At 37.4% G+C, this 24,164-nt stretch overlaps 1 protein-coding gene and 1 long non-coding RNA gene across 2 annotated transcripts in view; one reads left to right on the top strand and one right to left on the bottom strand.

Moving 5' to 3' along the window:
- LOC119827893 overlaps positions 1 to 11,661 on the top strand; it is a 20,969-nt gene extending 9,308 nt beyond the window's left edge. Inside the window, exons 2-3 of the long non-coding RNA XR_005287724.1 lie at positions 9,555 to 9,751; positions 11,251 to 11,661. This is a non-coding gene — a long non-coding RNA (uncharacterized LOC119827893). The remainder of the gene's footprint in view (positions 1 to 9,554; positions 9,752 to 11,250) is intronic.
- Positions 4,630 to 24,164, bottom strand: LOC119827891 (interferon-activable protein 205-A-like). Its single transcript, XM_038349837.1, has 8 exons — positions 23,867 to 24,164; positions 20,777 to 20,819; positions 15,772 to 16,056; positions 14,616 to 14,731; positions 13,511 to 13,669; positions 9,327 to 9,746; positions 7,781 to 7,969; positions 4,630 to 6,995 (listed from the first exon to the last, which is right to left on the bottom strand). The coding sequence occupies exons 3-8, from the start codon at positions 16,031 to 16,033 to the stop codon at positions 6,912 to 6,914; spliced, it is 1,230 nt and encodes a 409-aa protein (XP_038205765.1). The 5' UTR covers positions 16,034 to 16,056; positions 20,777 to 20,819; positions 23,867 to 24,164; the 3' UTR covers positions 4,630 to 6,911.

Genomic DNA, 24,164 nt, shown 5'->3' with positions numbered 1-24,164 from the left:
GACAGCATCTTCAACAAAATGTGCTGGTTAGATAACTACACATAGAAAATTGAAACTATGTCATTATCTCTCACCTTGCACAAAAACACCCAAATGGATCAAGGAATTCAACATATGATCCACTAACCCAAATCTTATTAAGGAGAATGTAGATAATATACTTGGACTCATTGTCACAAGAAAGTATTTTATGAACAGGACTCTTATTGTATAAATACTAAGAACAACAACTGATAAATAAGACCTCACAAAATTTAAAAGTTCCTGGCTGGGTGGTGGTGATGCATACTTTTAATTGCAGCACTTGGGAGGCAGAGGCAGGTGAATCTCAGTGAGCTCAAGGCCAACATGGACTAAAAAGTGAGTTATACGACAGCTAGGACTGTTATATAGAGAAACCCTGGCTCAAAAAACAAACAAATAAAACAGCTTCTGTATAGCAAAGCACACAACTATTCCAGTGGGCAGACAGTCTATAGAATAGGCAAAATGTCTTTGTTCAATATGTCTGTGATGGTTAAATAAGAATGTCCCCCATAGACCCATTGAATGCCCAGTCTCCAGTTAGTGAAAAAGGGTGTGGTCTTGCTGGAGTAGATATGGTCATGTAGAAGAAAATATTTAATTGGCAGTGGGAATTGAGTTTTCAAAACTCCATACTGTACTGATCTGTTCTGTCTTTTTAAGAGACAAGTCACACCCACTCCCCCCTCCCGATGATGAGGCAGGCAGATTTTCCTTCCTGATTACAGCCTGATTCTCTTCCTTTTCTGACTCCCTCTCAAAGAGGCAGTTCCCCTCTCTCTCTCTCTCTCTCTCTCTCTCTCTCTCTCTCTCTCTCTCTCTCCCTCCCTCTCTCTCTTTTACTCCTCCCCTTCTTCCTCTCCCCTTCATAACCCACTGAACAAATATCCAACCTCACTCTGCATTGCGTGCCTATTCTTCTGTCTCTCACCTACCGCCTGAGACCAGCCACCTTCAGAAACCTACAGCATGGTCTCGTGCACGCAGTCCCTGGCTGGGACTGACTTCTCTATGGCCCACTGCCTACCCCTCACTCAAAAACCTGCAGTGTTTCTGCCACTGCAGCCACTGTGGATCCTGCAACATTATTTTATTAATCCATTCCACATACCAGTCCCTTTTTCTCTCTTCCTGCCTGCAACTTGTAGATTATAGTTGAACTCTCAGCTACTACCTCCACATTGTGCCTGCCTGTTGGGGACCAGCCTCACCAAAATACCCCTTGCAAGGTAGAGGCATGGGGATTTAGAAATACAGTAAAGAATATGAAGCCAGGAATGAAAATAATAAAACAGAGAAATACATAGGATAATACTGGGAGGGAATTCCAGTGAGTAATGAAAATTCACCCATGTTTAGTTTCCAACTGCTTAAAATATGTTGATCCCAAAAGGTAGGAGTAAGATAAAGACTGCATTAACATGATCCAAGGAAATGAACATACCAATTGAAAGTTGCTGGCTACATCAATAGTTAAACATTCTGTTTCCAGAACAAAACAGATCATCAAGTCGTGCTCACACCCTAGACCAAAACATTCTGTTGGCAAACCACTCCCTGGGTGGAATCCCAAGTTATCTTCCTAAATGGAACTGGAACTTAGTTGCATCCTTACACTTTTGTTTGAGGTAGAAACAAATCTACTTCTCTATTTTTGGAGTACAAGGTTTAGTTATTAGCCACACCTGTTGACACTAACCCTGAGAGAGCAGAACTCTCTGGTCAATACCTAGGTGGGACTTTTGTTTGAGGCAGAAGCACAATAACCTTGAAGGAACTAGAAGTAAATTCCAACTTTGACATTTGATCAATGTGAAAATAGGCCCATAATTTTGGGCCTCTACACCTGCCCACCTGCTGAAAGACTGAATAAATTCAGACCCCTCTAGCAGAAAGAGTAGGGCCAAAAAAAAATCTAGCAGGGAGAGAAGAACCAAAACTCTAGGTTAGCTGGTTCCGTGACTCTTTTCCAGGAACTAGCTGACCATAAAGTTAGATTATAATCTTGAGAAACAGGGAGTTACCCCCTTGTGATTATCACTGGTATTTTTGGAATTTTCCAATGATGACTGGTATTTTTGGAATTTTCCAATGACGTCCTTCCTACTCCCTTTGGGTTATTGGGTTATGGTTTCTTCCCTTAAATACCCCTTCTCCCAGCTACTCAGTGGTGTCAAACTCTACCCCTTCATGGAAAATGAGTTTCAGCCCCAGTGCACTGGTTCGTATCCTGTCAATAAACCTTGTGTGGTTGCAGCAAGGATGGTCTCTCTGAGTTTGGATGCCCCTTTATGTTTGATGGTTGTTGGGGAAGCTGAACAATCCCTTGTCTGAGGGGCATGACCCCTCTGGGGTACAAAATACCTTTAAAAGATCTGTGTTTTGTTTGTTTTGCCCTCTTGGTTCCCTGCTCTTCACTGGAACTCTGGCTCTGTAAGTTTCTCCCATTTTCTCCTTTTATTAAAGCTGAGTATTTTATATAAGGCCGGTTTGGTTATTTCCAATTGCCGACCGACCACGCCTGCTACAGAAGGTTCCAAATGTGATCTATCCAAAAGACTCCTTTCCTGACTGCATGTCCTGCCAAATGGAAAATAGTTGCAGGGAATAGGCTTCTAATGTATCTCAGGGAACGAAGCAGACATTTGACTGTAGTAACCAAGGTTATCACTGTGTGACTAAATTTCCCACTTGAAGTCCTACAGAATGTGTGAAGGGGGATGACCCAATATACCAGTCATGGGAAAAAGTTGTGCCCACTTGTCCATACATTGCTGAATCTTGAACCAAGGAAGAACGCTTATGGCTTCACAAGAGATCCACTGTGAGAATCAGTGGATATGCAAAAGGTGGTGGGACCAGCACCTTGCCTTGCAAACTAGGTTTATCTCCATCATCAGAATGTGTTCTTTCTAGTGGGTCAGCCTTCTGCCTCATCGGCTGCAATCTCACTGCATGATTCCTGCAGACTGCAGTAGTATTTAAAAGTATAAAGTGGGGGACAAAACCTAAAATACCTAGCTAACTTTAATAATTTCTCTTCATATACATATTGGTCTGATGTAAGATAAAGATTCAGTATAATCTATCTGTATCCATGCAGCTATTCCAGTGGTAAAGGCAGGAGAATCTCTGTGAGTTTCAGGGCAGACAGAGTTACACAGTGAGACCCTATTTCAAAAAACAGACAAACGAAAAAGAACACGCGGTAAGAATGAACATGGTTCAGCTTGTTTTCACTCTGAGTAATCACTCCTGCTCTTTCTCAGTTAGCAATTCTTTCCTTGTGATGCCATACTTTCATGTAATAGTGTTCAGATTCTTTACTACATACCTGTTGATTTTCTCTGTTTTTCTAATCTGATTCCTTCATATTCCTAGTAGTTATTTATTTATATTAGTCTTAATAACTTGTACAGTTGGCACTCCCTTTGTAATCTTCCAATTTGCTTTAGGAATATTTGCTCTGAGCTCTCTATACCAGCTTGTGACGCATACAATAATTCCCCCAAAAAAGTGTTAGAGCTTTCTCTTAAAAATTTTTATTTTTCCATTATTTGCAGACAAGTTTTAGGATCACAGCGAGTAGAGTGCTAGGAATTGAAGGTCCCAGGGGCTTCCTCCCCACCCCGTCACAGCTTGCAACACACTGGTGATTTCACTGTCATCTCTAAGGTTTTGCATGGCATTGATTTATTGTGAGAAAAGTCATCCTGGGCTGGAGAGATGGCTCAGAAGTTAAGAGCCCCGGCTGCCCTTCCAGAGGTCTTGAATTCAATTCCCAGCAACCACATGGTGGCTCACAACCATTGATAATGACATCTGGTGCCCTCTTCTAGTGTGTACATGTTAACAGAACATTGTATGCATAATAAATAAATAAATAATTTTTTTTTAAAAAAGAAAAAAGTCATCCTATTTATATTATTAATAGAATTCAAAACTTCACATATTTTCTTATTTATACAAGTTTTATTTTATTTTAATAAAATATTATTTCCCTGCAATGGCTTTAAAAATTTGTTATAAAACTACTAGTGTTTATTTTATTGGATTGAGTGTCTGTTTTGTGAGTATATATTTAGGATTGTATTGTTTATTGGTCAGTTATTTTCTTTAATGATTTTTAATTCCTTCTTGCTGAAGACATGACATGAATGGTTCATCAAACAGAGATTAATCAAGTTGGTATTAACATGGAAGCTTCCTCTTTTCTTGTTAGCTTTCACAGTGATAGAAACTGATATGTATGTGTGCCATGAGAAGAGAAGAATAAACATCAGTTTTATTTAGTTATGAACCCTAAAAGCATTAGTCACGACAAGCTTTGCAATGTATTCCCAGAAATACAATAGTGGCATGAATATCTCTGAAGTGACAACTGCTTTCTTCTTGGATTTAAGGCTCACATCTCAAGATAATATCCACACATAGTACTGACATCAGGTACGAGAACCTGGGCTACATGGATCACACACCAGAGCAGAGATCTGGCTTTTATTACCCTGCCAAGGTGATGTAGTAAAGTGACTACTAATGACTTATCATTACTATAGTAATTAACACAAAGAACAACAACTGGGCAAGGTGGACAGAAGAAGAGAGTGTGCAATGCTAAGCCCTCAATAGAACATCTGTAATGCAGACCATCTTCCCACATGACAGGGGTCATTGTAGAAGATCAGGCTGGTGTGAGGGATCACTGCAAACACCATGGTCAGTAGAGTGTTGATCCAGGAGAGGCAGAAGTGGGTTGTGTTCAATAAGACTCAGTGGCCTGTGTTGTTTCAAATTTAGAGCCTGACATCAAGTAATTTGCTTCAGGCATATTAAGCAGAGCACAATTGGGAGAAAATTTCCTAGTAATAATTAGTTTAATCACGTATGCACAACAAAGCTTAAGACATGATTGTATTGAATCTCTGTTCAAGTTCAAGTGACATCTTCCAAAAAGATAGGTTCTATAGATTTACTAAGGAAGCAGGCTTAAGGTAAACAATGCTCATCATAAGGATTTCAGGGGGGGTTAATGCTATAAATAAACATAAGAATCTGGGTGAACTGGTGTCACCAGAATATTAACCATATCCGTTCCCAGGCTTCTGGGCAGAAAATAAGTTACACATCTCTTCCTTTGAAGAGACAACACTGCAGGTTTGATATTCCCAGATTCCCTGTGCTTGTCTGTGTGCACAAGTGCCTACATGCTTCTTAGAGACTAGAAGAGTGTAGGAACAAAAGTGGAGGGTTGAGTATAAGAAACAGTTTTAAATATGTAACAGAGATGTACTTATGATCATCCAGTGGTCCTGAGAGCATGCACGAGACATGTGTAACTCAAGCCAGACAAAAGTCCTGCATTGGAGAAAAAGGATTAACACAAAATATTATGCTTAGCAAAGAAAGAGAACTATTTTCATCAGGATGTCACTACTGGTAGATGGAATATACTCCAGTGTGTGACAATAGCCAAGAATATATAGATGCATTAATTAGACAGAAATTACTCCTTAAATCAAGAAAGCTGGGTATGGGATAGGTACAGATAGCAGAGAAACTGAAGAAGTAGGAAGAGGTAAAATTGATCAAAATTTAAAATGCTATTTCTAAATATATTTTAGTTTATTGTACTTAGATTATGTGAGATACTGATTTTTAACAATTATTACCTGTGTGTTTGTAAGATAAGGGTTGTCAGATATTATATGTTGAGTTTTATACCTAGAAATACTGAAAACTATAATATTTTGTATTAAAATTACAATATTGTAAAGAAAATCAATTTTCAGTGTAGTTTTACATTTAAAATACAGAGGAAATGCTAGTCAAATACAGTAAAGAATCTAGAAAGCTGCTTTTGGAAAAAATAAGAAGCAAATAAATGGAGAAAGGAGGTTTATTCAAGCATATTTTACCAATAATAAGAACTTCAATGGGACAAATTCCATACTCAAATTAAATCCCATTTCACATCTTTTTCTTTCTTTCTTTCTTTTCGAGACAGGGTTTTTCTGTAGCTTTGGAGCCTGTCCTGGAACTAGCTCTTATAGACCAGGCTGGTCGTGAACTTACAAAGATCTTCCCGCCTCTGCCTCACAAGTGCTGAGATTAAAGGCATGTGCCATTTTAAAGTATGGAAAAATCAGATAATAGGCTAAAAGGGAAAGAACTAAACTACTACTTTCTAAAAACAGCAAAGGATACAATCTTATGGTTTTGAATCTGGAAAAGACTTCCTAAACAAAAATAGCAAGAAATGTGAATTGCATTTAAAGTGTTTAAAGGAGACTAAAATAAGTTGCACGAGTTTGCACTCCACCAGCAATGGATGGCTGTTCCCTTACTCCACATCCTCACCAGCGTGAGCTGCCACCTGTTTTACTGATCTTAGCTGTTCAGACAGGTTTAAGATGAATCTCAAAATAGTTTGATTTGTATTCCCTGGTGACTAAGGATGCTGAACATTTCTTTAAGTGTTTCCCAGCCATTTGAGGTTTCTCTTTTGAGAATTCTCTGCTTAGATCTTTAATTTTCAGTTGGGTTGCTTGTTTTCTGGATTATTTAGATTTTTGAGTTCTTTATATATATTGGATATTAGCCCTCTCTCAGAAGTGCAGTCGGTAAAAATCTTTCCCCATACTATAGGTGGCTGCTTTGACTGAACGACTGCATCCTTTTCAAAAGAAATTTTTATTACTTCTACACTAGAAAAATTAAATTCAAGTGTTATTTTCATAAAAAATCAGAGTAAGGAGTTTTATAAAAAATACATAATCATAAATCAGGTAACAAGATGTTTAAACGCTTGAATGTACTACTAAAGCTGTTGCTTATTTCCAGTTGCTTGGTGTCTCTATTTTAAAAGCTTCCCTGTTAAAAGCACTAAATTAATTTTGTGGGTAGCCACTTGCTTCTTCATCTTTCAGGTTAGGATGGAGAGCAGATATTTTCTTTTTTCCAGCCTTGGTGACCTTGAAAGAGACAGTGAGAGATACTATCAGATTCCTGCAACTGAACTGAAGCATTATTTATATTTCTCCAGTCAATTATCCTTGTCTATTGCACTCAATGGCCTTTTTGCCTTCTCAAAGGCTGTTGATCTCTGCTTCATCTTCTTCATCGTATTGGCTTATTTTGAGCCGCCTCTTTCCAATTATGTGGTCCTTGAAGAGAAGGCTCTTCATGCGCAACATGACTTTATTTAAGTAGGTTTGATATTTCAATGTGTAGTGGAATTTACACTGTTGATCCTCACTTTGGTATATTTTGATGTCATTTCTATTTCCTAGACCTCTCTCTCTAATGTATTTCCCCAATTAAGAAAATAATGTTTATTCACGTCTTAAGATGTGATAAGCACTGTGTGAACACACAAATATATAGGCATTTCTTCCCTTAAAGTACAGATTAAGAGTTAAACTTTCCCCAGAACCAACCACCTCCTTATTGTTGAAGCTGCCATTCAAATCACATCTGACTTATTCAAAACCCTTGCTCTTGATCACTATTCAAATGTACGTCCATGTCATTTCAATTTCTCCATAGATTTTGTTATTTAGCACACATACAACAGTCTTTGGATTATTACTTCAATATAAATTTTTGAAAAATTTTCCCATAGAAATGAATGTGAGGGTATCATTGGAATTCTCCCTTCCAGAGACAGAATTATCTATGCACCACACTGAAAAGTTTATATTTGGAATGAAAACGTGAATTTCTGCTTTGGTAAATCTGTTCCCTGTCTACTTCGTACCTTAATGAAACTGTGATCTCCGGACACCAGCTTCAGTTGCTTGTCAATTGTTTTCAGTTGAAAGCAGAAGAGTCGCAGTTTGTCTCCTACTTCACAGCTGACGTTGTAGCATTTCCCACTCCCTACAACTTCTATATTTCCTGTATCGTCCTTTATTTCATAGATTGTGTTCTTTGGGTTCACCTTTTTCTGCAAAAGAAAATTGACACTCCTTTTCTTAAGGTTTTCTCATTTTGTTATACACATAAAGAGGATTTTTTTATTTCAAAAATCACAGAAAAATATGAAACCTGTTACAGATATAAACATATAGGCATCTTCAGTGATGTCTTCCCAAAGAATTCTCTTTTATTACTGCAATGATTTACTTTCTTTATCTAGAGGATTTCTGCCTGGAAGTGTTACTACAATAAATGTTCTTCCTGCTTCCTACTACTCTCTATTCCTCAATAGTCTGGATTCTCCAAAAATCACCTTGATCAATCTCAGGAATCAAAACTTCGGGCAACCATCTTTGTATCCTCTTATAAAAGGATGAATGGACATTTTCTTCTACTATTTATTCATTCAATAGAATATAGGGAATTTCCAGAACAGGTGAGATTCCAGTAGTTCACTCATTTGGACTCTATTCATTTACCTAGCTTTTTCCAGTATCATGCCCAGGAAAGTCAAAGTCCCCAAATCATACTGTATTGGCTTTCATAATTCACTGTATTGTGTTCATAAGCATTGTCGCTAAGGAGTGTGCTAAAAAGTAACGGCTTTAAAATAAAGGAGCTCTTAAAAGAAGATGAACTAAAGAGTCTTAAATTGTCAAGTTTATAAAATGTTTGTTGAGTTCACCTAGGTTGTCATTTTTAAAAAACTGAATCCTAATACTCAGAATTTTGGGATTGATTCATCAATAAGATATCTGTATATATTTTCATTTGTAAGAAAAAAACCTAAATTTACTTACTCCCTAAAGGTAATTTCATACAATGTTCTTTGTTGCTAAGTCTTCAGAAATAATTAGGTAACTGAATAAGATATGAGTCAACATTAAATGATTAAACCTTCTATCTGCAGAGAGAGTAAACTTATTCTATTGAATGGTTTTGAATTTGTGAGGATGTTACTCATCCATTTATCATTTCAAATACATGTCACAATCAATATTCACCCCTTTTCAAATAATCTGTAGAAACAGAATGCATAGAAAGAAAATAACGAGCGTTGTATAGTTATAGCATATCTAAAAATTTGAGATTGATGGAATGACCCTGACCTATGGCCTGCACCATTCCTTCTCGTTGATTTTTAACTAGCAAAATAAAGTTCCTTAGTAAGTCATTTTCTGGAGCTCTTCAGAGACATCTTAGGGAGTAGGAAAAGGGAACCCATCTTATTCTCTAATATTGGGATGATTTCATCTTCTGTCCCTAGCCTAGAATACTGTGCTACAATATTGTCACTAAGCTGTGACTGGAAAGTTATCATATTTGATTCCAGGTGTTGGTATAGAAAAGTTAAAAAAAAAAACAAAAACAAGTTTAAATATTACCTTGTGTAATGTAAACAACCCATAAAACAGTGCTCCACCTACACTCTTGTGAATATCAGAAATCATGGGAGTTTCATTTGCTCTACTGATTAGCTTCTTGGGAACTTCAATCTTCTCATTGGGTTCAGCTTTAATCACATAGGAGTCTGCCTTTATCTCTATGATTCCTCTGAACTTGACATAATTGGAGATTATGATGACATTCCCTTTTGTGAACTTCTCTTTCAGGTTGATGTTGAAAACTTTCACATGGAAATACTCGTTCACAGTGGCCACTGTAGCATGAAACATCTTTCCTCCAGGTTCTGTTGACTCATATTCAAATGGCTCCGCTGCATTGAGCACCATCACGGTCATGGCCTCATTTTGGCCAACAGCTCCTCTGGTAGTGCTCTGGCTTGGGGTCTGTGTCTTTTGGTTCTGAGGTAAGCAAACACAGGGATATAAACTTGTAAGTTTAGCAACAATTAAAAATTAACCTTCATATAAATCTCAAACTCCATATTGGTCCTAAAGGTTTGTATGTATTTGTAGAACTTTAGGAGGTAAAGAGAAATTCTTTCATTAGACAAAAGACTAATGAGTTAAAGCAATGGGCTTCAGCCACAGATTTGAACACTCTCCCTGTAAAGCAGAGGAATCTTTCAAACAAGAGATAGGGCATTCAGCATGAACACAGCACAAGCTGATGAGAGCAATTGTCTGAAGTACTTAAGTGAAATTATCATTAATTCAAATATATCCTTTTCTCTTATGACAGAAGAATATAAAATGGGGAAATTAAATATTGTTGGATTAGAGAATAGCAAATATAAAGCATACAACTGGAGTTTCTTAGGTTATTATATGGGTACAAATCAAAGTATGTCTTCTCTGGAGATACAAACCTGCTTTTATTAAATGATCAAAAACAACATGAGCTGGCTCACAGCCACCTCTTTTAAATAGACTCAGGTAGAGGTCCTTTGGTTAGAGTCATGTCCTTAATGTTTCGAGATTTTTCCTCAATATCAGGGGTTTATAATACAGAGCTATATTGATAGGCCTCTAATCTCTTTTCTGTACAGTGTTCTGAGATCACAGAGTAATACAGAGTTTTTCAATGAAGAGAAGATTGCCTAACTGTAAGACAGAATATGCAAAGCAATGAAAAGCTATAAGCTTGGACATCTGCATATGAGATAAAGTTGTCTTCACAGACCAAAGGAAATGCAAATAATCCAAGCATCATGTCACACACAGTCATTGCCTATTAGTGATTACCGTTCACTTGGATCTGATTTTTCCATCAGTATAACCAATTAGTATAACACAAAGATAAAAAGCAATATAGTTAGTGGTAGTGATGTGTATATAAGTAAGCAAATAGCAATGACTAGATTAAATTTAACAAGAAAGTTTTAGGATATGTATAAAATAAATTAGTGGGCTATTATGAAGACCACCAAATAATTCACAATGCACACAATTTCAAGTGTATACATTAAAAGTGGAACTGAAGTTGTGGTAGTGGATAATAAATCCGTAATTAACTATTTAAAAAAGAAGCGCAAATACTGATGTAGCCATTGAATTATATGCATGTTAACTTAGAAACTTGGAGAGATAGTCCTGTTTTGTTGAATTAAAAAAACCCAAGTAATAAAATAATAACTATTGTAAGATGTTAAGACTAATAAATTTTCCACATAATTACAAAAATGTCTGAAAAATACTAAGAAAATCCTTCAAATTATCTAAATGGCAAGGTTTGGGGTGAGTAAAAATTTGTTTTTGCTTGACCAGCTGAATATATTTCTTCAAGTGAGGAAAAAAAAGGAGGGGCATACAGAAGGAGAGATAGAGAGAGGAAAGAGAGAGTCCAGAGATAGATGTTGACAATGTTGTGGTTTTCCCTCTGTGACAAATCTTTTGTTTCCTCCAGGGCGTACTCAGGAAAGATAAGAGACATCAATCATCCCATTCTTTATGTGCTATGAGACTAACATCTATGATACTGCAGAAATATTTGGAAGTCCAATGTTTGGACAGCCTGACCTGGGAAGAGTAAACATGAAATGATTTACAGCTCACTTCCCTTTCTTCTCAATGCACACTTTCCCAAATTTCCAGATGTTCTTTACTTATCCTCACTATATGTTTTGCTTCCCAAATTTTTATTTTTCTATTGATTTTATTTAAAAACTTTTTATACAATATATATTTATCATTCTCCTTCAGCTCCTCTCAGATCCTCCACCCTCCGAAAACTTTAGTGTTCTTTCTTTCACTCTCAAAAAAAAAAGCAAACAAAACTGAAAAATTCCAAATAAAACAAAAAAAAAACCTATACATACATATGGGATTCTTTTTTTGTTGGCCAAACACTCCCAGCTGTGGGACCTGATCTAGACTATGGTTGATAGTCTCCATTGGAGAAAACTGATTATCACTTTGCTAGTGGGTATCAACTAAAAATAGCTTCCTATGGGGGTGGGACTTTGTGTCTATTTCCTCCTCTCTGTTCTGGGATTCCAGGTAGCTTGAACCTGTGTTTTTTAAATGTGTGCCACCACCGTCTCTGAGATCATATGTACATCGGTCCTGTTTGTCCAAAAGAAACTGTTTTCTCCAAGTCGTGTACCATCTCTGGCTCTTACAATTGTTCCTCCTCTTCTTCAACATAGATCTCTGAATCTTGAGGAGAGGGATTTGACGCAGACACTCTGCTGAGGGATGGATACTGTGAAGTCTCTCACTGTCTGCACTTTGTCCATTGTGGGCCTCTGTGATAATTCCCTTCTATAAAAAGAAGCTTCTCTGATGAGACCTGATTATGAGTCATGTTATTGCTATGTTCCTTAAGCAGAATAATAGTAGTAGGTTTTTTTTTCCCCCAGATCTGTAATCTATGTAGCCTCAGATTCTTGGTTGCTATAGCAGTTTCAGTTATGGATTCCATCTCATAGAATGCACCTAGATCCAAGCAAAAACTGGTTGATTATCCAATTTCACCTATATTATCACATTGTTCTGTGGCCTCTAAATCTCACCAGACCCCTATTAGAGCCTTAACTGGACTGCACAGCTCTCATTTACGCTTCTTGGCTGTGCTGATTCTTGTTGGGAATGAACAAGTGAACCCCGATTCTAAATTTCTCGTAAACAACTTGTTTTCTCCTGATCTGAGTGCCTACAGCTGCTCTGAGCACAAGACCCTCAGGAGTTCCTGAGGGCAGGTGAATGGTTTTTGGTGCGTTTGGCTAGGGCATGGCTATCCCTATATGAGCTGCCCCTGCACACAATAATGGGGGCGTTCTTGGGGCATTCCTGCATCAAGGATGACCTGTGTCTCTCTGTCTGTGATTCTTTGTGTGTTTCAATGTCCATCCAGCCCCTTGCCCTGCTCGCGAACTGTATGGCAGCGGGCGCCTAGAGCACAGACAGCCATCGTGTGCCGCAGATTCTTACTTCTGAGGTTCTGAAAATCTCAGATCTGAAAGTATCTATAGAAAAACAGGGCAACCATAATCTTACAATGCACAGTAAAGTTGGAAAATAAATATTAGTTATTTTCCATAACTACTAATAAAGCAAAAAAGCAAGAATATTTTATTCAGGTTATTACTGCCAGTTTTTAACTTAGTGTGGCTAGGGATTCTGGAAAGAAATATTAAGGACAGAGCAAGATACCAGCATTAAAATTCAGAGCATGGGTGTCTTTGGACACTTATGGAATTTTGAGTTGGAATGAATATATAGTAAGCCAAAAATTCAGAAGAAAGAGGTGCCCCTGATTCGTGTTAAAGATAATTTATTTACAAGTCAGTCATTTAAAAGGAGGAAATATGGCATAGTGTGAGAGAGGAGATATGCAGTCCATTGCTAGTGACCATTATGTGTACTGGAATTTTCACCTCTCTCCTCTTGCCTGGGATGAAGACAAGTCAGGAAACTCTTCATTGCCAGAAGAAATGCCAGTTTCATTAAGTGTCCCTAGAGCAAGAAAATATTATGGTACAGAAAATTCTTTATTTATGTGTTTGTTTCTAATTTTGGATGAAGATCTGCATCTATCATATCCAACCTCTGTATGTGTCTGATTAATTAAATCTTAGTGATAAGTGGGAAAAATGACCAGAAACTTGAAGATCTTATTCTGATATTTGGATTGAAGAAATGAAAGGGAGGCAGAAACCTTGTACCTTAGCCAAAGAAGGGTTTGATGAAGTCGAAGATGAGATCTGGGGTCCTGGGGTCTGGCATCCGACTGTGGCTTCTCCAGGAGAGTCAGGGCAATCTGACCCCTTAGACTTTTTGGTCTTTTTCACTTCAGGCTTCTCTTCATTTATACTTTTTCTTTTCTGAAAGTGTATCCACTGGCCTGTTAATGAGTCTCAGTATCAAGTGAGCAGAGTGTGTCTTCTTTATTAGGTAGTAGAAGTGTACTAATCTAATTACTAATCTACTAGTAATTTAATTATGCCTGAATGTTTTGGGGACTTGAGAGGGTAACACTCACCCTCTGGACAGGCAAAATATGATCATAAATATGACAAAATGTATGGATAACAGGCTTGATTAAATAAAGGTAGAAGAAAGTTATATATACATTTTTTTCTATCTTTAATTCTATGGTAGAACAAAACTGAATTTGAATGTGAAAACTAGGTTTTGAGTACACATGGAATAGACATTGTTCTACCTTGATGTGGGAGAGTCTTCTGTTTGTGTTGATTTCACTCTTTAATAAAGAAAACTGCCTTGGCCCATTTAATAGGCCAGCCCTTAGGTGGGTAGAGTAGACAGAACAGGAAGAAGGAAGTGAGGTAGATGTCTCAGACAGTCGCTATGCCTCTCCTCTCTGAGCCAGTCACCATGAAGCCAGCCACCAGGTCAGACATGCTGAATCTTTCCCAGTAAGACACCATCCGTGGTGTCACATAGATTATTAGATATGGGTTAAAGCAAGAGATGTGAGAATTAGCTAATAAGAGGCTGGAACTAATGGGCCAGGCAGTGTTTAAATGAATACAGTTTGTGTGTTGTTGTTTCGGGGCATAAGCTAGCAGGCGGCCAGGAGCAGGGCAGTGGGAACGCAGCCCGCTGCTCTCACTACACTACCTGATTTTCACGTTCACAGCATCTCTAGTAGGAGTGAACACTTATTAATGCCACATGCTCACTTATCATAAGTTTTGATAAAGCTTGAAGATAAACTAGTTAAGCAGTAAGTACTTGATGGACAGAGTAGGGGCAAGAGGTACTACCTCTGTGCACTGCCATCCCACCATTGTTCCCCAGACTCACCTGAGCTGTGGATGTCTCCCCTCCATCACCAGATGCTAAAGTGTTGCTTGTAGTCGATGTAGGTACAGCAGAATCTGCTTTTTGCCTCTTTTTGCCCATGGGTTTTTTTCCTTTTACTGGGATGGTATAATTTTCATCACAACAAATGAATGAACAAAACAGCCACCATAAACGAAAACAGAGGATCAAGGAAACATCTAGTTCTCCTGCTATTTCTTCTCCATTGCATTCATATCAATGTTTATTTCACTAGCTTACTATAGAGACACATCATTAAAGGCACAGCCTTAGTCACCATCTTGCATTACTTGATATTTTCCTTACTTGTTCCCTATGAAATGAGAAAATTCCTGTTTTGAACCCATATACATCAGCCAAGCTTTTCTCATTTCTATTTTCTTACCATTCTCTTAAAAATCCAGTTTTTAGGTGAGGGAGGAGGGTGAGTGGGGAGCGGAAGGGGAATAGGAGGAGGGGAGGAAGTACAAATATTTAAATGGAAAAATAAAAAAAAATCCAGTTTTTATCATATTGTCTGGTCATGTTTTGTGTATAACACACTCAAATCATAGAAACTAATGAAAGGAAATCTGGCACAGACTTATAAAATGAGATACTGCACTATTGGGGTTCCTTATGCTGAATTCTGGGTCAGAGTTCTGCACCAGTATATCTAATATGTATTAAATTCAGTCACTTTATGAATAGAAAATTCTTCCTCACATCTCTATGATACAGATCTCTACTTAAATATTGTATTGTATTTGTTACCAGAAAAGATATTAACAAATGTGTAACATTGTTATTTATATATAACATTTACTCTGTTACTCTATATGCATTAAATGATTTTTTTAACTCTCACTTTATTAGTTTCTAGTTTTTCTAGCATTTTGGATTTTCCGATCTATCTCAACAACTGCTTTTTATTTTTTTTTAACCTCCAGTGCAAAAGATGTCTACCCTGAAATACATCAAGTTCCTTTGTAAGAAATGATTTTTCGAAATAAACTTGTTGACATCTGAAACGCTTCAACCCCTATAGCTTCTAAGACACACAATGGGAAAGCAACCTATCAGCTCTGATCACTACAGGGAGCTAGAAAGTTTGGGGAGGGTGGAGAAGGGATGAATGACCAGGGTGTTCCTCTATTACCTTTTGCCTTCTCTTCTTTAAGATTTTCAACAAGACATTTAAGATCTTTAATATCTTGACAAATTTCTATCAGTTTGTTGAGTCCAGCATCTTTTGGGAATGTCTCCTCCATCAGGTCAGCAATCTTAATTTTGTCATAATCATTTTGCATTTTTTCAGACAGGTGTAGTTCGGTTTTTAGTAAGGACTTAATTATCCTAAAGTGGTAGTCATCCATACCCTGTAATCCTTTTAGAAGAACAATTTTCTTATAGTCATTCATTATCTCTAAAATGATGGAGAAGCCTAAAGATGAAAATAGACACAGCATTACACACATAAACAGACAATTCTCCAAACAGGATATTCCTGAGTGAGTGTATGACCCCATTACCCCACTTGATAATATTATCCATAATTTTATGAGAGAGATAAGCATGCCACTGTGTGAAACGGATGTAGAACTTCAGAATTACCAAACAAGTCTGTTAGGTGACTTGGGACAATGGCAGTTGTAGGGGAAGAAAAGTGTTAGATCAGAAATTGTTGCAGTGTTTAGAGTCTGGGCTGCAAGTGCTAAAATCCTGGGTCCATTTATCATTCCCGTTTGGTGGTGAAGCCCTTTGCTGGATATCTGCCTTTGGGTTCTGATTTTTCCCATTCTAAAGTGGCCTATATACAAATGGACTCCATCTTTCTACAATATACCTGGATGAACAATGACTTAAGTAGCATGGCCCGTTCTGAGCCTCTGAGCCTTGTCTGCTAGGCATTCTCACAAACAACCCTCACTAGCATCCTGTCCTATCTGGGCTTAGATTGTGCTCTTTGGTACTTTCATGCTAATATTACTGTTAATTTCCCAAACATCTATATAATTTTCATAGCAGTGCCCTAGAATTTAGTGAGTGGAATTATGTCAATAGTTTCTTGATTTTATCTTTTGGGCTTGACTTAGTTAGTGATTCTTACTCATAGACAAAAATTTCTAACTACAAGTCATGCTTAAATCTACTCCAAATCCTTTAATAGTTTCCTGATTTATTAAAAATATTTCTTCCTTATAAGATATATCATAAGTCCTTAAATAATATGCTCTTTTGATTTATGTTTATTTTAATTTCTGATATCATATTCTTCAAATTCACAAAACATACTATTGTCAAGTTTTATGATATGACTAATTTCTTCTTCATTGTTTAGAAAGCCATTCTCACATTTCTTTCTCTGTCTACTTTTCATAAATTTTGAAAACCTAAGAGTTAAATGAGATGTTTGGTGGAAGGCTATGCTAGTGAAAGGAAAAGAAAGAAGAGTAGCTGACAATAATTTCATTTCAAAAATCTAAAATAGAAATCTACTACTGAATAAGCTTTCTAAAATGCATACTACACATAACTTTATCTATCCTTTCTATCATCTATCTATCATCTATCTATCATCTAGCATGTATTTACATATCATCTACCTATCGAGAATTTACATGAAATTATTCTATAGTGGCTTAACAATGCTTCTACAAAATGCCCTAAGCTAAACAAAAGCCCAGAAGTAGGAATGGATTTCCTCTTTTGAAGTTATTGACCAGTCAGTTCTCATAGACCCCCAACATATAGCCTATTGCCGGTGCTCTTGATTTCACTCCAGATGGTAAGACTCTATTGCAGATAGAGTCACCAAACATGGAGAAATGAGGTTGATACTGACCTGCAAGCCTCATCTCTACTTCATAGATTTCTAATTCTGGAAGGTACTATGCACAATAGTAGAGCAGCAAAACAATCATTTATCTTCCCAGTGGTGATCCATTGTATTAATAATAACAGCCAGTCTGGCAAGACATGCGCACTGGTACAATAGTAGCATGAATGTTATGGGATTCACCATCTATTTTGTGATTTGACTTAAGACCTTTATGAGCTGAAACCTATACCTGGCACCATTAATAAAACTGAAAACCTGTGACTGGACTACTCATAGTTCCTATTTGTAAACCTCCTAATTTCTGCTTCTAAGCAGGAGTAGAATTAAACTTACTATGATATTCACATGTGTTTTAACCCTCATCAGGGAAATGTGTAGTAGAAAAGAGTGGCAGGCTGTGCCCCACCGTCTGGTTAGTTTAACTCCTGAAATAACCACACAGAAATTGTATTAATTTAATTACTGCCTGGCCCATTATATCTAGCCTCTTCTTGGCCAACTCTCATATCCTGATGTAACCCATTTCCGCCAATCTGTGTATCACCATGAGGTCGTGGCTTATTGGGAAAGATTCTAACTGGCGTCTGTCCCAGGCAGGAGATCCATGGCATCTGCCTTCTGCCCTTCTTTCTCCCAGCATTCAGCTCTATCTCCCTTTCTACCTAAGCTGCTGCCCTATCAAAAGGCCAATGCAGTTTCTTTATTTAACCAATGAATCAACACATAAACAGAAGGACCTCTTATACCAGAAAAGTGTAAGGAAATAAGAAAATTTAAATAACAAAAATTTGAAAATTAGAATCAACTAAGAATTTGCTTCCTGGAAATTTCCAAAATTCCTCAATGGACTGAGTGTCTTGCTTTGTAGCTCTTTCATATTTATACACTTCCTAGATGATCTTCAGAGAATGGAATGAGTGCAATATTCTAACTCAAATTTATGTTGTTTCAGTTTGTGAATCATGCCTATATTGATCTTAGTGTAATAGGACTTTAATTTCTAGGCCTGTTAACTGCTTCTTCTTTCTTTTTTTTTTTTTTGAAAAAATTGAACATTTTCAACATGTTGAACAAAAATTGAACATGCTCAAAGAAACCCAAGGATGAATGGAATCACACACAGGCACAATTGGCAGGGAAGATAGAGTATTAAGAAAAAGACATACTCTGTAAGCCATAAAACATTCTAAAAAATAGATAATCTACATATTCAAGGAGTAAACTAAAACTGACTTTTAATAGTACATCATACAACACTGATCTCTACATCCTGAGAAAATTAAGAGAAACTTTGCATTTAGGTTGGTACTTGTGAAAACACAACTATTTCAAATACAACCAGATATGTGCTGACTGAGATCATGTGTAACTTTTATGGGTCCCATTTATACGAGAACATAACTTTTATTTTGTTATTAGAAGGTTATTGATTATAAATTTGAGCTAATCATCCTAACCTCAATGGAATTTCCAGTATTATATAAAATCTTATATGTGAATCAATGTCAATCTATGTCCATCAAATCCTGGTTATTAATATGTGTTCAGCCTCACTGCTAAACATCTAAACACTTTAAATGTTCAGTCTCTTTAAAACGCCTAACCTTTCTTCCAAATTTCAAAGCCTCTCTAAAATATGGAAAGTCACAACAAACAATAATGAAAAATATGCCCAGGAAATTTTGAAAGGAGAATTTTCTCAACTCAGTAGCTCATTTCAGATAATTTTGTGTCAAGATGACAAAAACAACCAGACCCTCTCCTTAGAAAGAGTTAATAGTTTAAATTATGGATTTATATACCAATAATAGTATATGGTATTTCTTAGTATTTTGTGTCTCTTCATAGGACCATAATAAGTAGCAATATGGAGTATGTTTTGTTTTAAAAGTGCACAGATGCACAAATATCCTCTTCATGTATTTGTAAATAGCATACTCATCTGTGAACTTGAGAAAATTCACAATATTCTGATAGGTACATCAGTAGATGTCTCAATTACTACATGAACAAGGTAAGAACATGTGCAAAAATTTAGAATGCTTGATAATCCCAAATGATAGACCAAGAGAAATAAGCTTACAGATATACACATCTGAAGTCAACTTCTAAAATATTCTGTTCAAGGACACATTATGGGCTTTAAAGGGTACGTGGAAAGTGTATAAAATATCCAGGAGTGCTTTTACCCATTGAGACGGTGGGACAGATCTAACGGGAGACCACCAAGTCCAGTCGGAATGGGACTGACGGAACAGGGGACCAAACCGGACTCTCTGAATGTGGCTGACGGTGGAGGAGGACTGAGAAACCAAGGACAATGGCAATGAACATGAACTCTACAGCATGGACGGGCTCACTGTGAGCCTTGTCAGTTTGGTTGCTCACCTTCCTGGACTTAGGGGGAGCTGGGAGGACCTTGGACTTAACATAGTGAAGGGAACCCTGATGGCTCTTTGTCTTTGGAGAGGGGTGGAGTGGGGGTATGGGTGGAAGGGAGGGGAGGGAAGGGGGAGGAGATGGAAATCTTGAATAAAAAAAATGAGAAAAAAAATTTAAAAAAAAGAAAAAATTATTCTAAACATAGGTTACAGAGATATATTTCTAAATAACTCTCTCATCAGCACGTCATCAGCTCCCTATGTTTTCTACCAGCACATAAAAAAAAAAAAACTCAAATAAGCTAAAAGCAAAGAAAACAAAAAACTTTCAAGATGACAGAAACTACCCCGAGTGAAATATCACTGGTATAAAGAAATGGTTAACTATGTTGTGACTTTGGACGATTAAGAACACTGGTACTTACTTAAATGATCGTGTGAATCTGAAGATCATTATACTATACATTTCAGGTGTTTTATGTGTCATGCGATATCAGAGTACAAGAGAGTGCAGCCACAGATCCAGATGTAGTTTTCCCTAAATACTATTTCGCGGCACTTCTCTCATGTCTCTATCCTATCTTTTACCCACATGATCACCACCGCTAGCAAATTCCTTCTCACTCTCCAACCAAGATCATTTAGGCCTTCTTTCCATTTTTCATTTTCTTATACTTAGACTTAAAAGTCATTTTACCATCTGTCCTAATCAAAATACATTTTTGTTGGGGTAAGTGTAGAATAAAATGTCTGCCATCTTCCCTAGTGAAGCATCAGAACCTAGCTGCTCTGCGTTTAGAGCCACTAAAGCGTCTTCCAGCAGCCCTGCTTCCTCCAATCTCCTCTGAAGGAAGCCACACTGTTGCCCCCACCCTACCAGCACCCTTGCCTTTGTGGGTTCTGCAGAGGTCTCAACTCTACATAGCAGGGGAATGACTCACCTTCTTGGAAATTTCTTCAGCAGTGTCGAGATCCTAAGTTTGGCTGCAAGGCAAGAAGCAGAGATAGTTTTATTTCAGTAAAAAGATAAATGAATAAATCTCTCAGGTACTGGACAGGGATATTGCACTCACTGAACTGCCAAGAACAGGAAGTAGATTAAAAGATGGGGAGAATGACACTGGTTTCACTTTACTTCAACTTGTGCAGCCCTGAGTGTTTTGCACTGTGCTCTCCCTGGGGGAAGGAAGGCTGTAAAAGTGAGGACATCTCCCATTGCTCTTAGCTTTTGGTGTTCCTAGCTAGTGATATTGAAGGGTTTCCATATATACAATGAAAAGCAAAGGTCTGCTGGGCTCTGTATTTTGTTGTTGTTGATTTTTGGTTTGGGTTTTGTTTGTTTGTTTGTTTGTTTTTTACATGTCTTCATGTGTGGATATTCCAACATTTAACCTTCAGGTCCAACAGTCTTACCTTGGGTCACTGAAAAAAAACAGTTCTTTGAATAAAAGTAATTTCTAAGAGGACACTTCCTCTATTCCTCCAAAGGTAGAGGTAGCAGGAGGAGAATTCTGCAGGTTCTATTGCCACAAAGAACTGAATCTGTTTCCCAAATAGAGGAAGATCTCTGATGTAGGTCTTTTTGGTTTAAGCACTTCCTTATTTTTAGTTCCTAAGTCAGATTGTTTAAGCACATTTAGCTATCAATAAATAGAAAGGAATGTGGCATTAGCTGCTGCTCTCTGATCTATAGCGAAACTATTCCTTCTTAGATGACCAAGTTAAAAAATCTATAGTGTTTTTGCCTAATTTATGGATAAAGATAATTGGTAGTGGGCCTATTTAATGATAACATGGATAGTTCAAAAATGGAAAGTTCGGAACTTGTAGTCAGACCAAAGATCTGAAATAACCTAGTCCAACTGTGCTATTCTGTTAAAGAAAGTAGGGAGTCTCTGCTGCATTGAAATTTTGAGACACTGTTTTGTGGTGCGGGAGCCTCCTAACTCACTGAACTACAGAATTTGGAGTTCCAGCACAGAATTTTGGTTTTGCTTGATCTTATTGTTGCTATGCCAAGGTTCTTTCCTTTTAGAATTAGGAAGGATGTGCCTCATTACCATTATACTCAGGAAAACTTGAAAAAGATGGCAAAGAAGAAATTTTGGAGCCCGGAGGTGGTGAGTGACTACAGACACAGAGTGTTTGTGAACACAGCTGCACACAGATGTGAGCTCAAAGCAGTTGGAGTAGTGTCAGCGTAAGCCAGACGAAACCCCAGCATGAAGTGAGAAGTAGTGGTGGACACAATGTCCCAGCTTATGAGCTTTGGGCAATTGATAGCTGCTGGAAGGGAGAGAACCATTCTTAATAAAGGCACGGCCCATGGTTAGTTGATCACAGACTGTAGTTGATGACTTACAAAGTTGGTTGGGTCGAGAAGGGAATAGGTATTTGAAAGGAGATGTGGAAGGGGTTGAATACGAGCAAATTACCCTGTGTGACTCTCTCAAGGAACTAAAAAACTGAGTAAGAAAAAAATATATACAGTTCTTCCTTCATGAAAAATACAAAAATGAAGACCTGATTAAATAAGCAGTGGAAGAGGAAGTGCCTCAACATGGTTGAGGGGCAGATGGAAGAGGACATACAGTTTGTTGATGTAAGATAGAGACACCCTACAGTGAAATGACTGTAGCAGAAGCAGAACAGAAACCTACTGTGTACCAGCCCATGACGAAGGATCTAACCAGTCCAACGACAACTTTTGTGAAATGTTATTTAAGAAATGTACCCCTAGGTTGTTAATAAAATATCCCTTAGGAGTGAAAAAACATCTCAAATTAACTAGAAACTAAACAAAATCATGTTTATGTACACTGGCGGAACTTTAGCAGTATTGAAGGTAAAAACTCTTATCAATACCAAAATATGATAAACCTTCTCATCCTAGATGTTATAATGGTTTTAATTATAGATGTAACCACTGATAATTGTGCATGCTATTTGTTATGATTTTGTTCATTCGCAGCTCTGTAAAACACGGATTATATTTTCACACAAGTACACATATCATACACATATTTACATCATATATGTTGAATGTTTGTGAGAGCACAAATCTGTGAATTTGAAAAAAAATCAAAAGGAGAACCCACAGTTTTGTGGTCAATACAACAGTGTATCAATTACTGAATGAGTAAGACAAAAACATCTGTTAGTATCTAGAATGTCTGAGCAACATTACTGATAAAATTAGCAATATGGGTCTAGTAGGGATACAACTCTCTAATCCACGTATAAATTATGAAGTTTAAATACACATGGAATACTATGCAAGAGGACACAGAAAGTTTGTAAAACATTTAAAAAGTAGAAATAAACGTATATTTCTATTTAACTCTTCTTTATCCCCCACATTCTATAATTCAAAACCAAAACAAACAAGAAATAACCAAGCAAAAAGAGTAACTGTCATAATGACAGGAAGTTTCTGCCAGTGACTAATTACAGTTTTTACTACCTTGTGTAAAGAGGAGAAGAAGAAAATGTTAAATATGCTTATTAAAACAGGATGTATTTGAACCACTGTGTTTGTGAATCTTAGAAAATTTTTACTATGCATATTTATTGGCTTTCGTGCTGTGTAGTATTAGGATATTACTAGATAATGTAGCCCCATGTGCAGATACATTTTCTACTCAATATTATTTCATGGTATTTTTTCAAATCACTCCCTTTTTTTTTTCCTCTGTCATGTGCCAGGGCCACCAGTTTCCACGCTCTTTCCAGTCAAGATAGCTAAAGCCTTCTTTCATTTTCTATTTATTCAAACTTAGAAAGTTTATTTTACAACCCACAATAACCAAAATGCATCTTTTCTTGCCCCAAGCCCCAGAGGTAAAGAAACAAATGTGTCTGCCATCTTCTTGAATGAAGCATTAGAACCCAGCTGCAGGGTTTTATTGCCCTTAGTGCAGTTAGAGCCATCTCCGCCCGTCCCCCACCCTGCGCTGGAAGAACCCACAGTGATCCCCTACCTTCTTGTGGGTGTCACACAGCTACTCCTTATATTCAAGTGTAGAACTTACCTTCCTGGATTTCTTCAGTAATTCCCAGATTGTAGATCCTCAACAAGGCAGGAAATAGGGCTTGTCTACTTGTCTATTTTGTGTAGGAAGATATATCTCTCAAAAAGTACACAGCAAGGTGTTGGAATCTTATTAAATGCTGAGAAAATGTAGTATCTACAAAATAACAAGGAAGACCAGGAAACTGGTTAAAGTGAGTTCCTAATTTGAGCAGGGCTAGATGTCTGACCCCGTGCTGTTTCCCTGGGGAGAGTTGTGAGGAAATAGGGCTCCTCCCAGCAGCGCTCATAGCTTTCGA

This window comes from Arvicola amphibius, chromosome 12 (assembly GCF_903992535.2).
Source record: "Arvicola amphibius chromosome 12, mArvAmp1.2, whole genome shotgun sequence".
NCBI lineage: Eukaryota > Metazoa > Chordata > Mammalia > Rodentia > Cricetidae > Arvicola > Arvicola amphibius.
Note: the sequence above shows the minus strand (reverse complement) of the source record. Positions and strands in the feature narration are given on the sequence as shown.

Coding starts and splice junctions, on each gene's coding strand:
- LOC119827891 (XM_038349837.1), bottom strand. CDS start 16,033: ATGAATGACTATAAGAAAATTGTTCTTCTAAAAGGATTACAGGGTATG. Junction 14,732..15,771: donor TAAAGAAGAGAAGGCAAAAG/GTAATAGAGGAA, acceptor ATACCATCCCAG/TAAAAGGAAAAAAACCCATG. Junction 6,996..7,780: donor GAGATCACAGTTTCATTAAG/GTACGAAGTAGA, acceptor GTCTCTTTCAAG/GTCACCAAGGCTGGAAAAAA.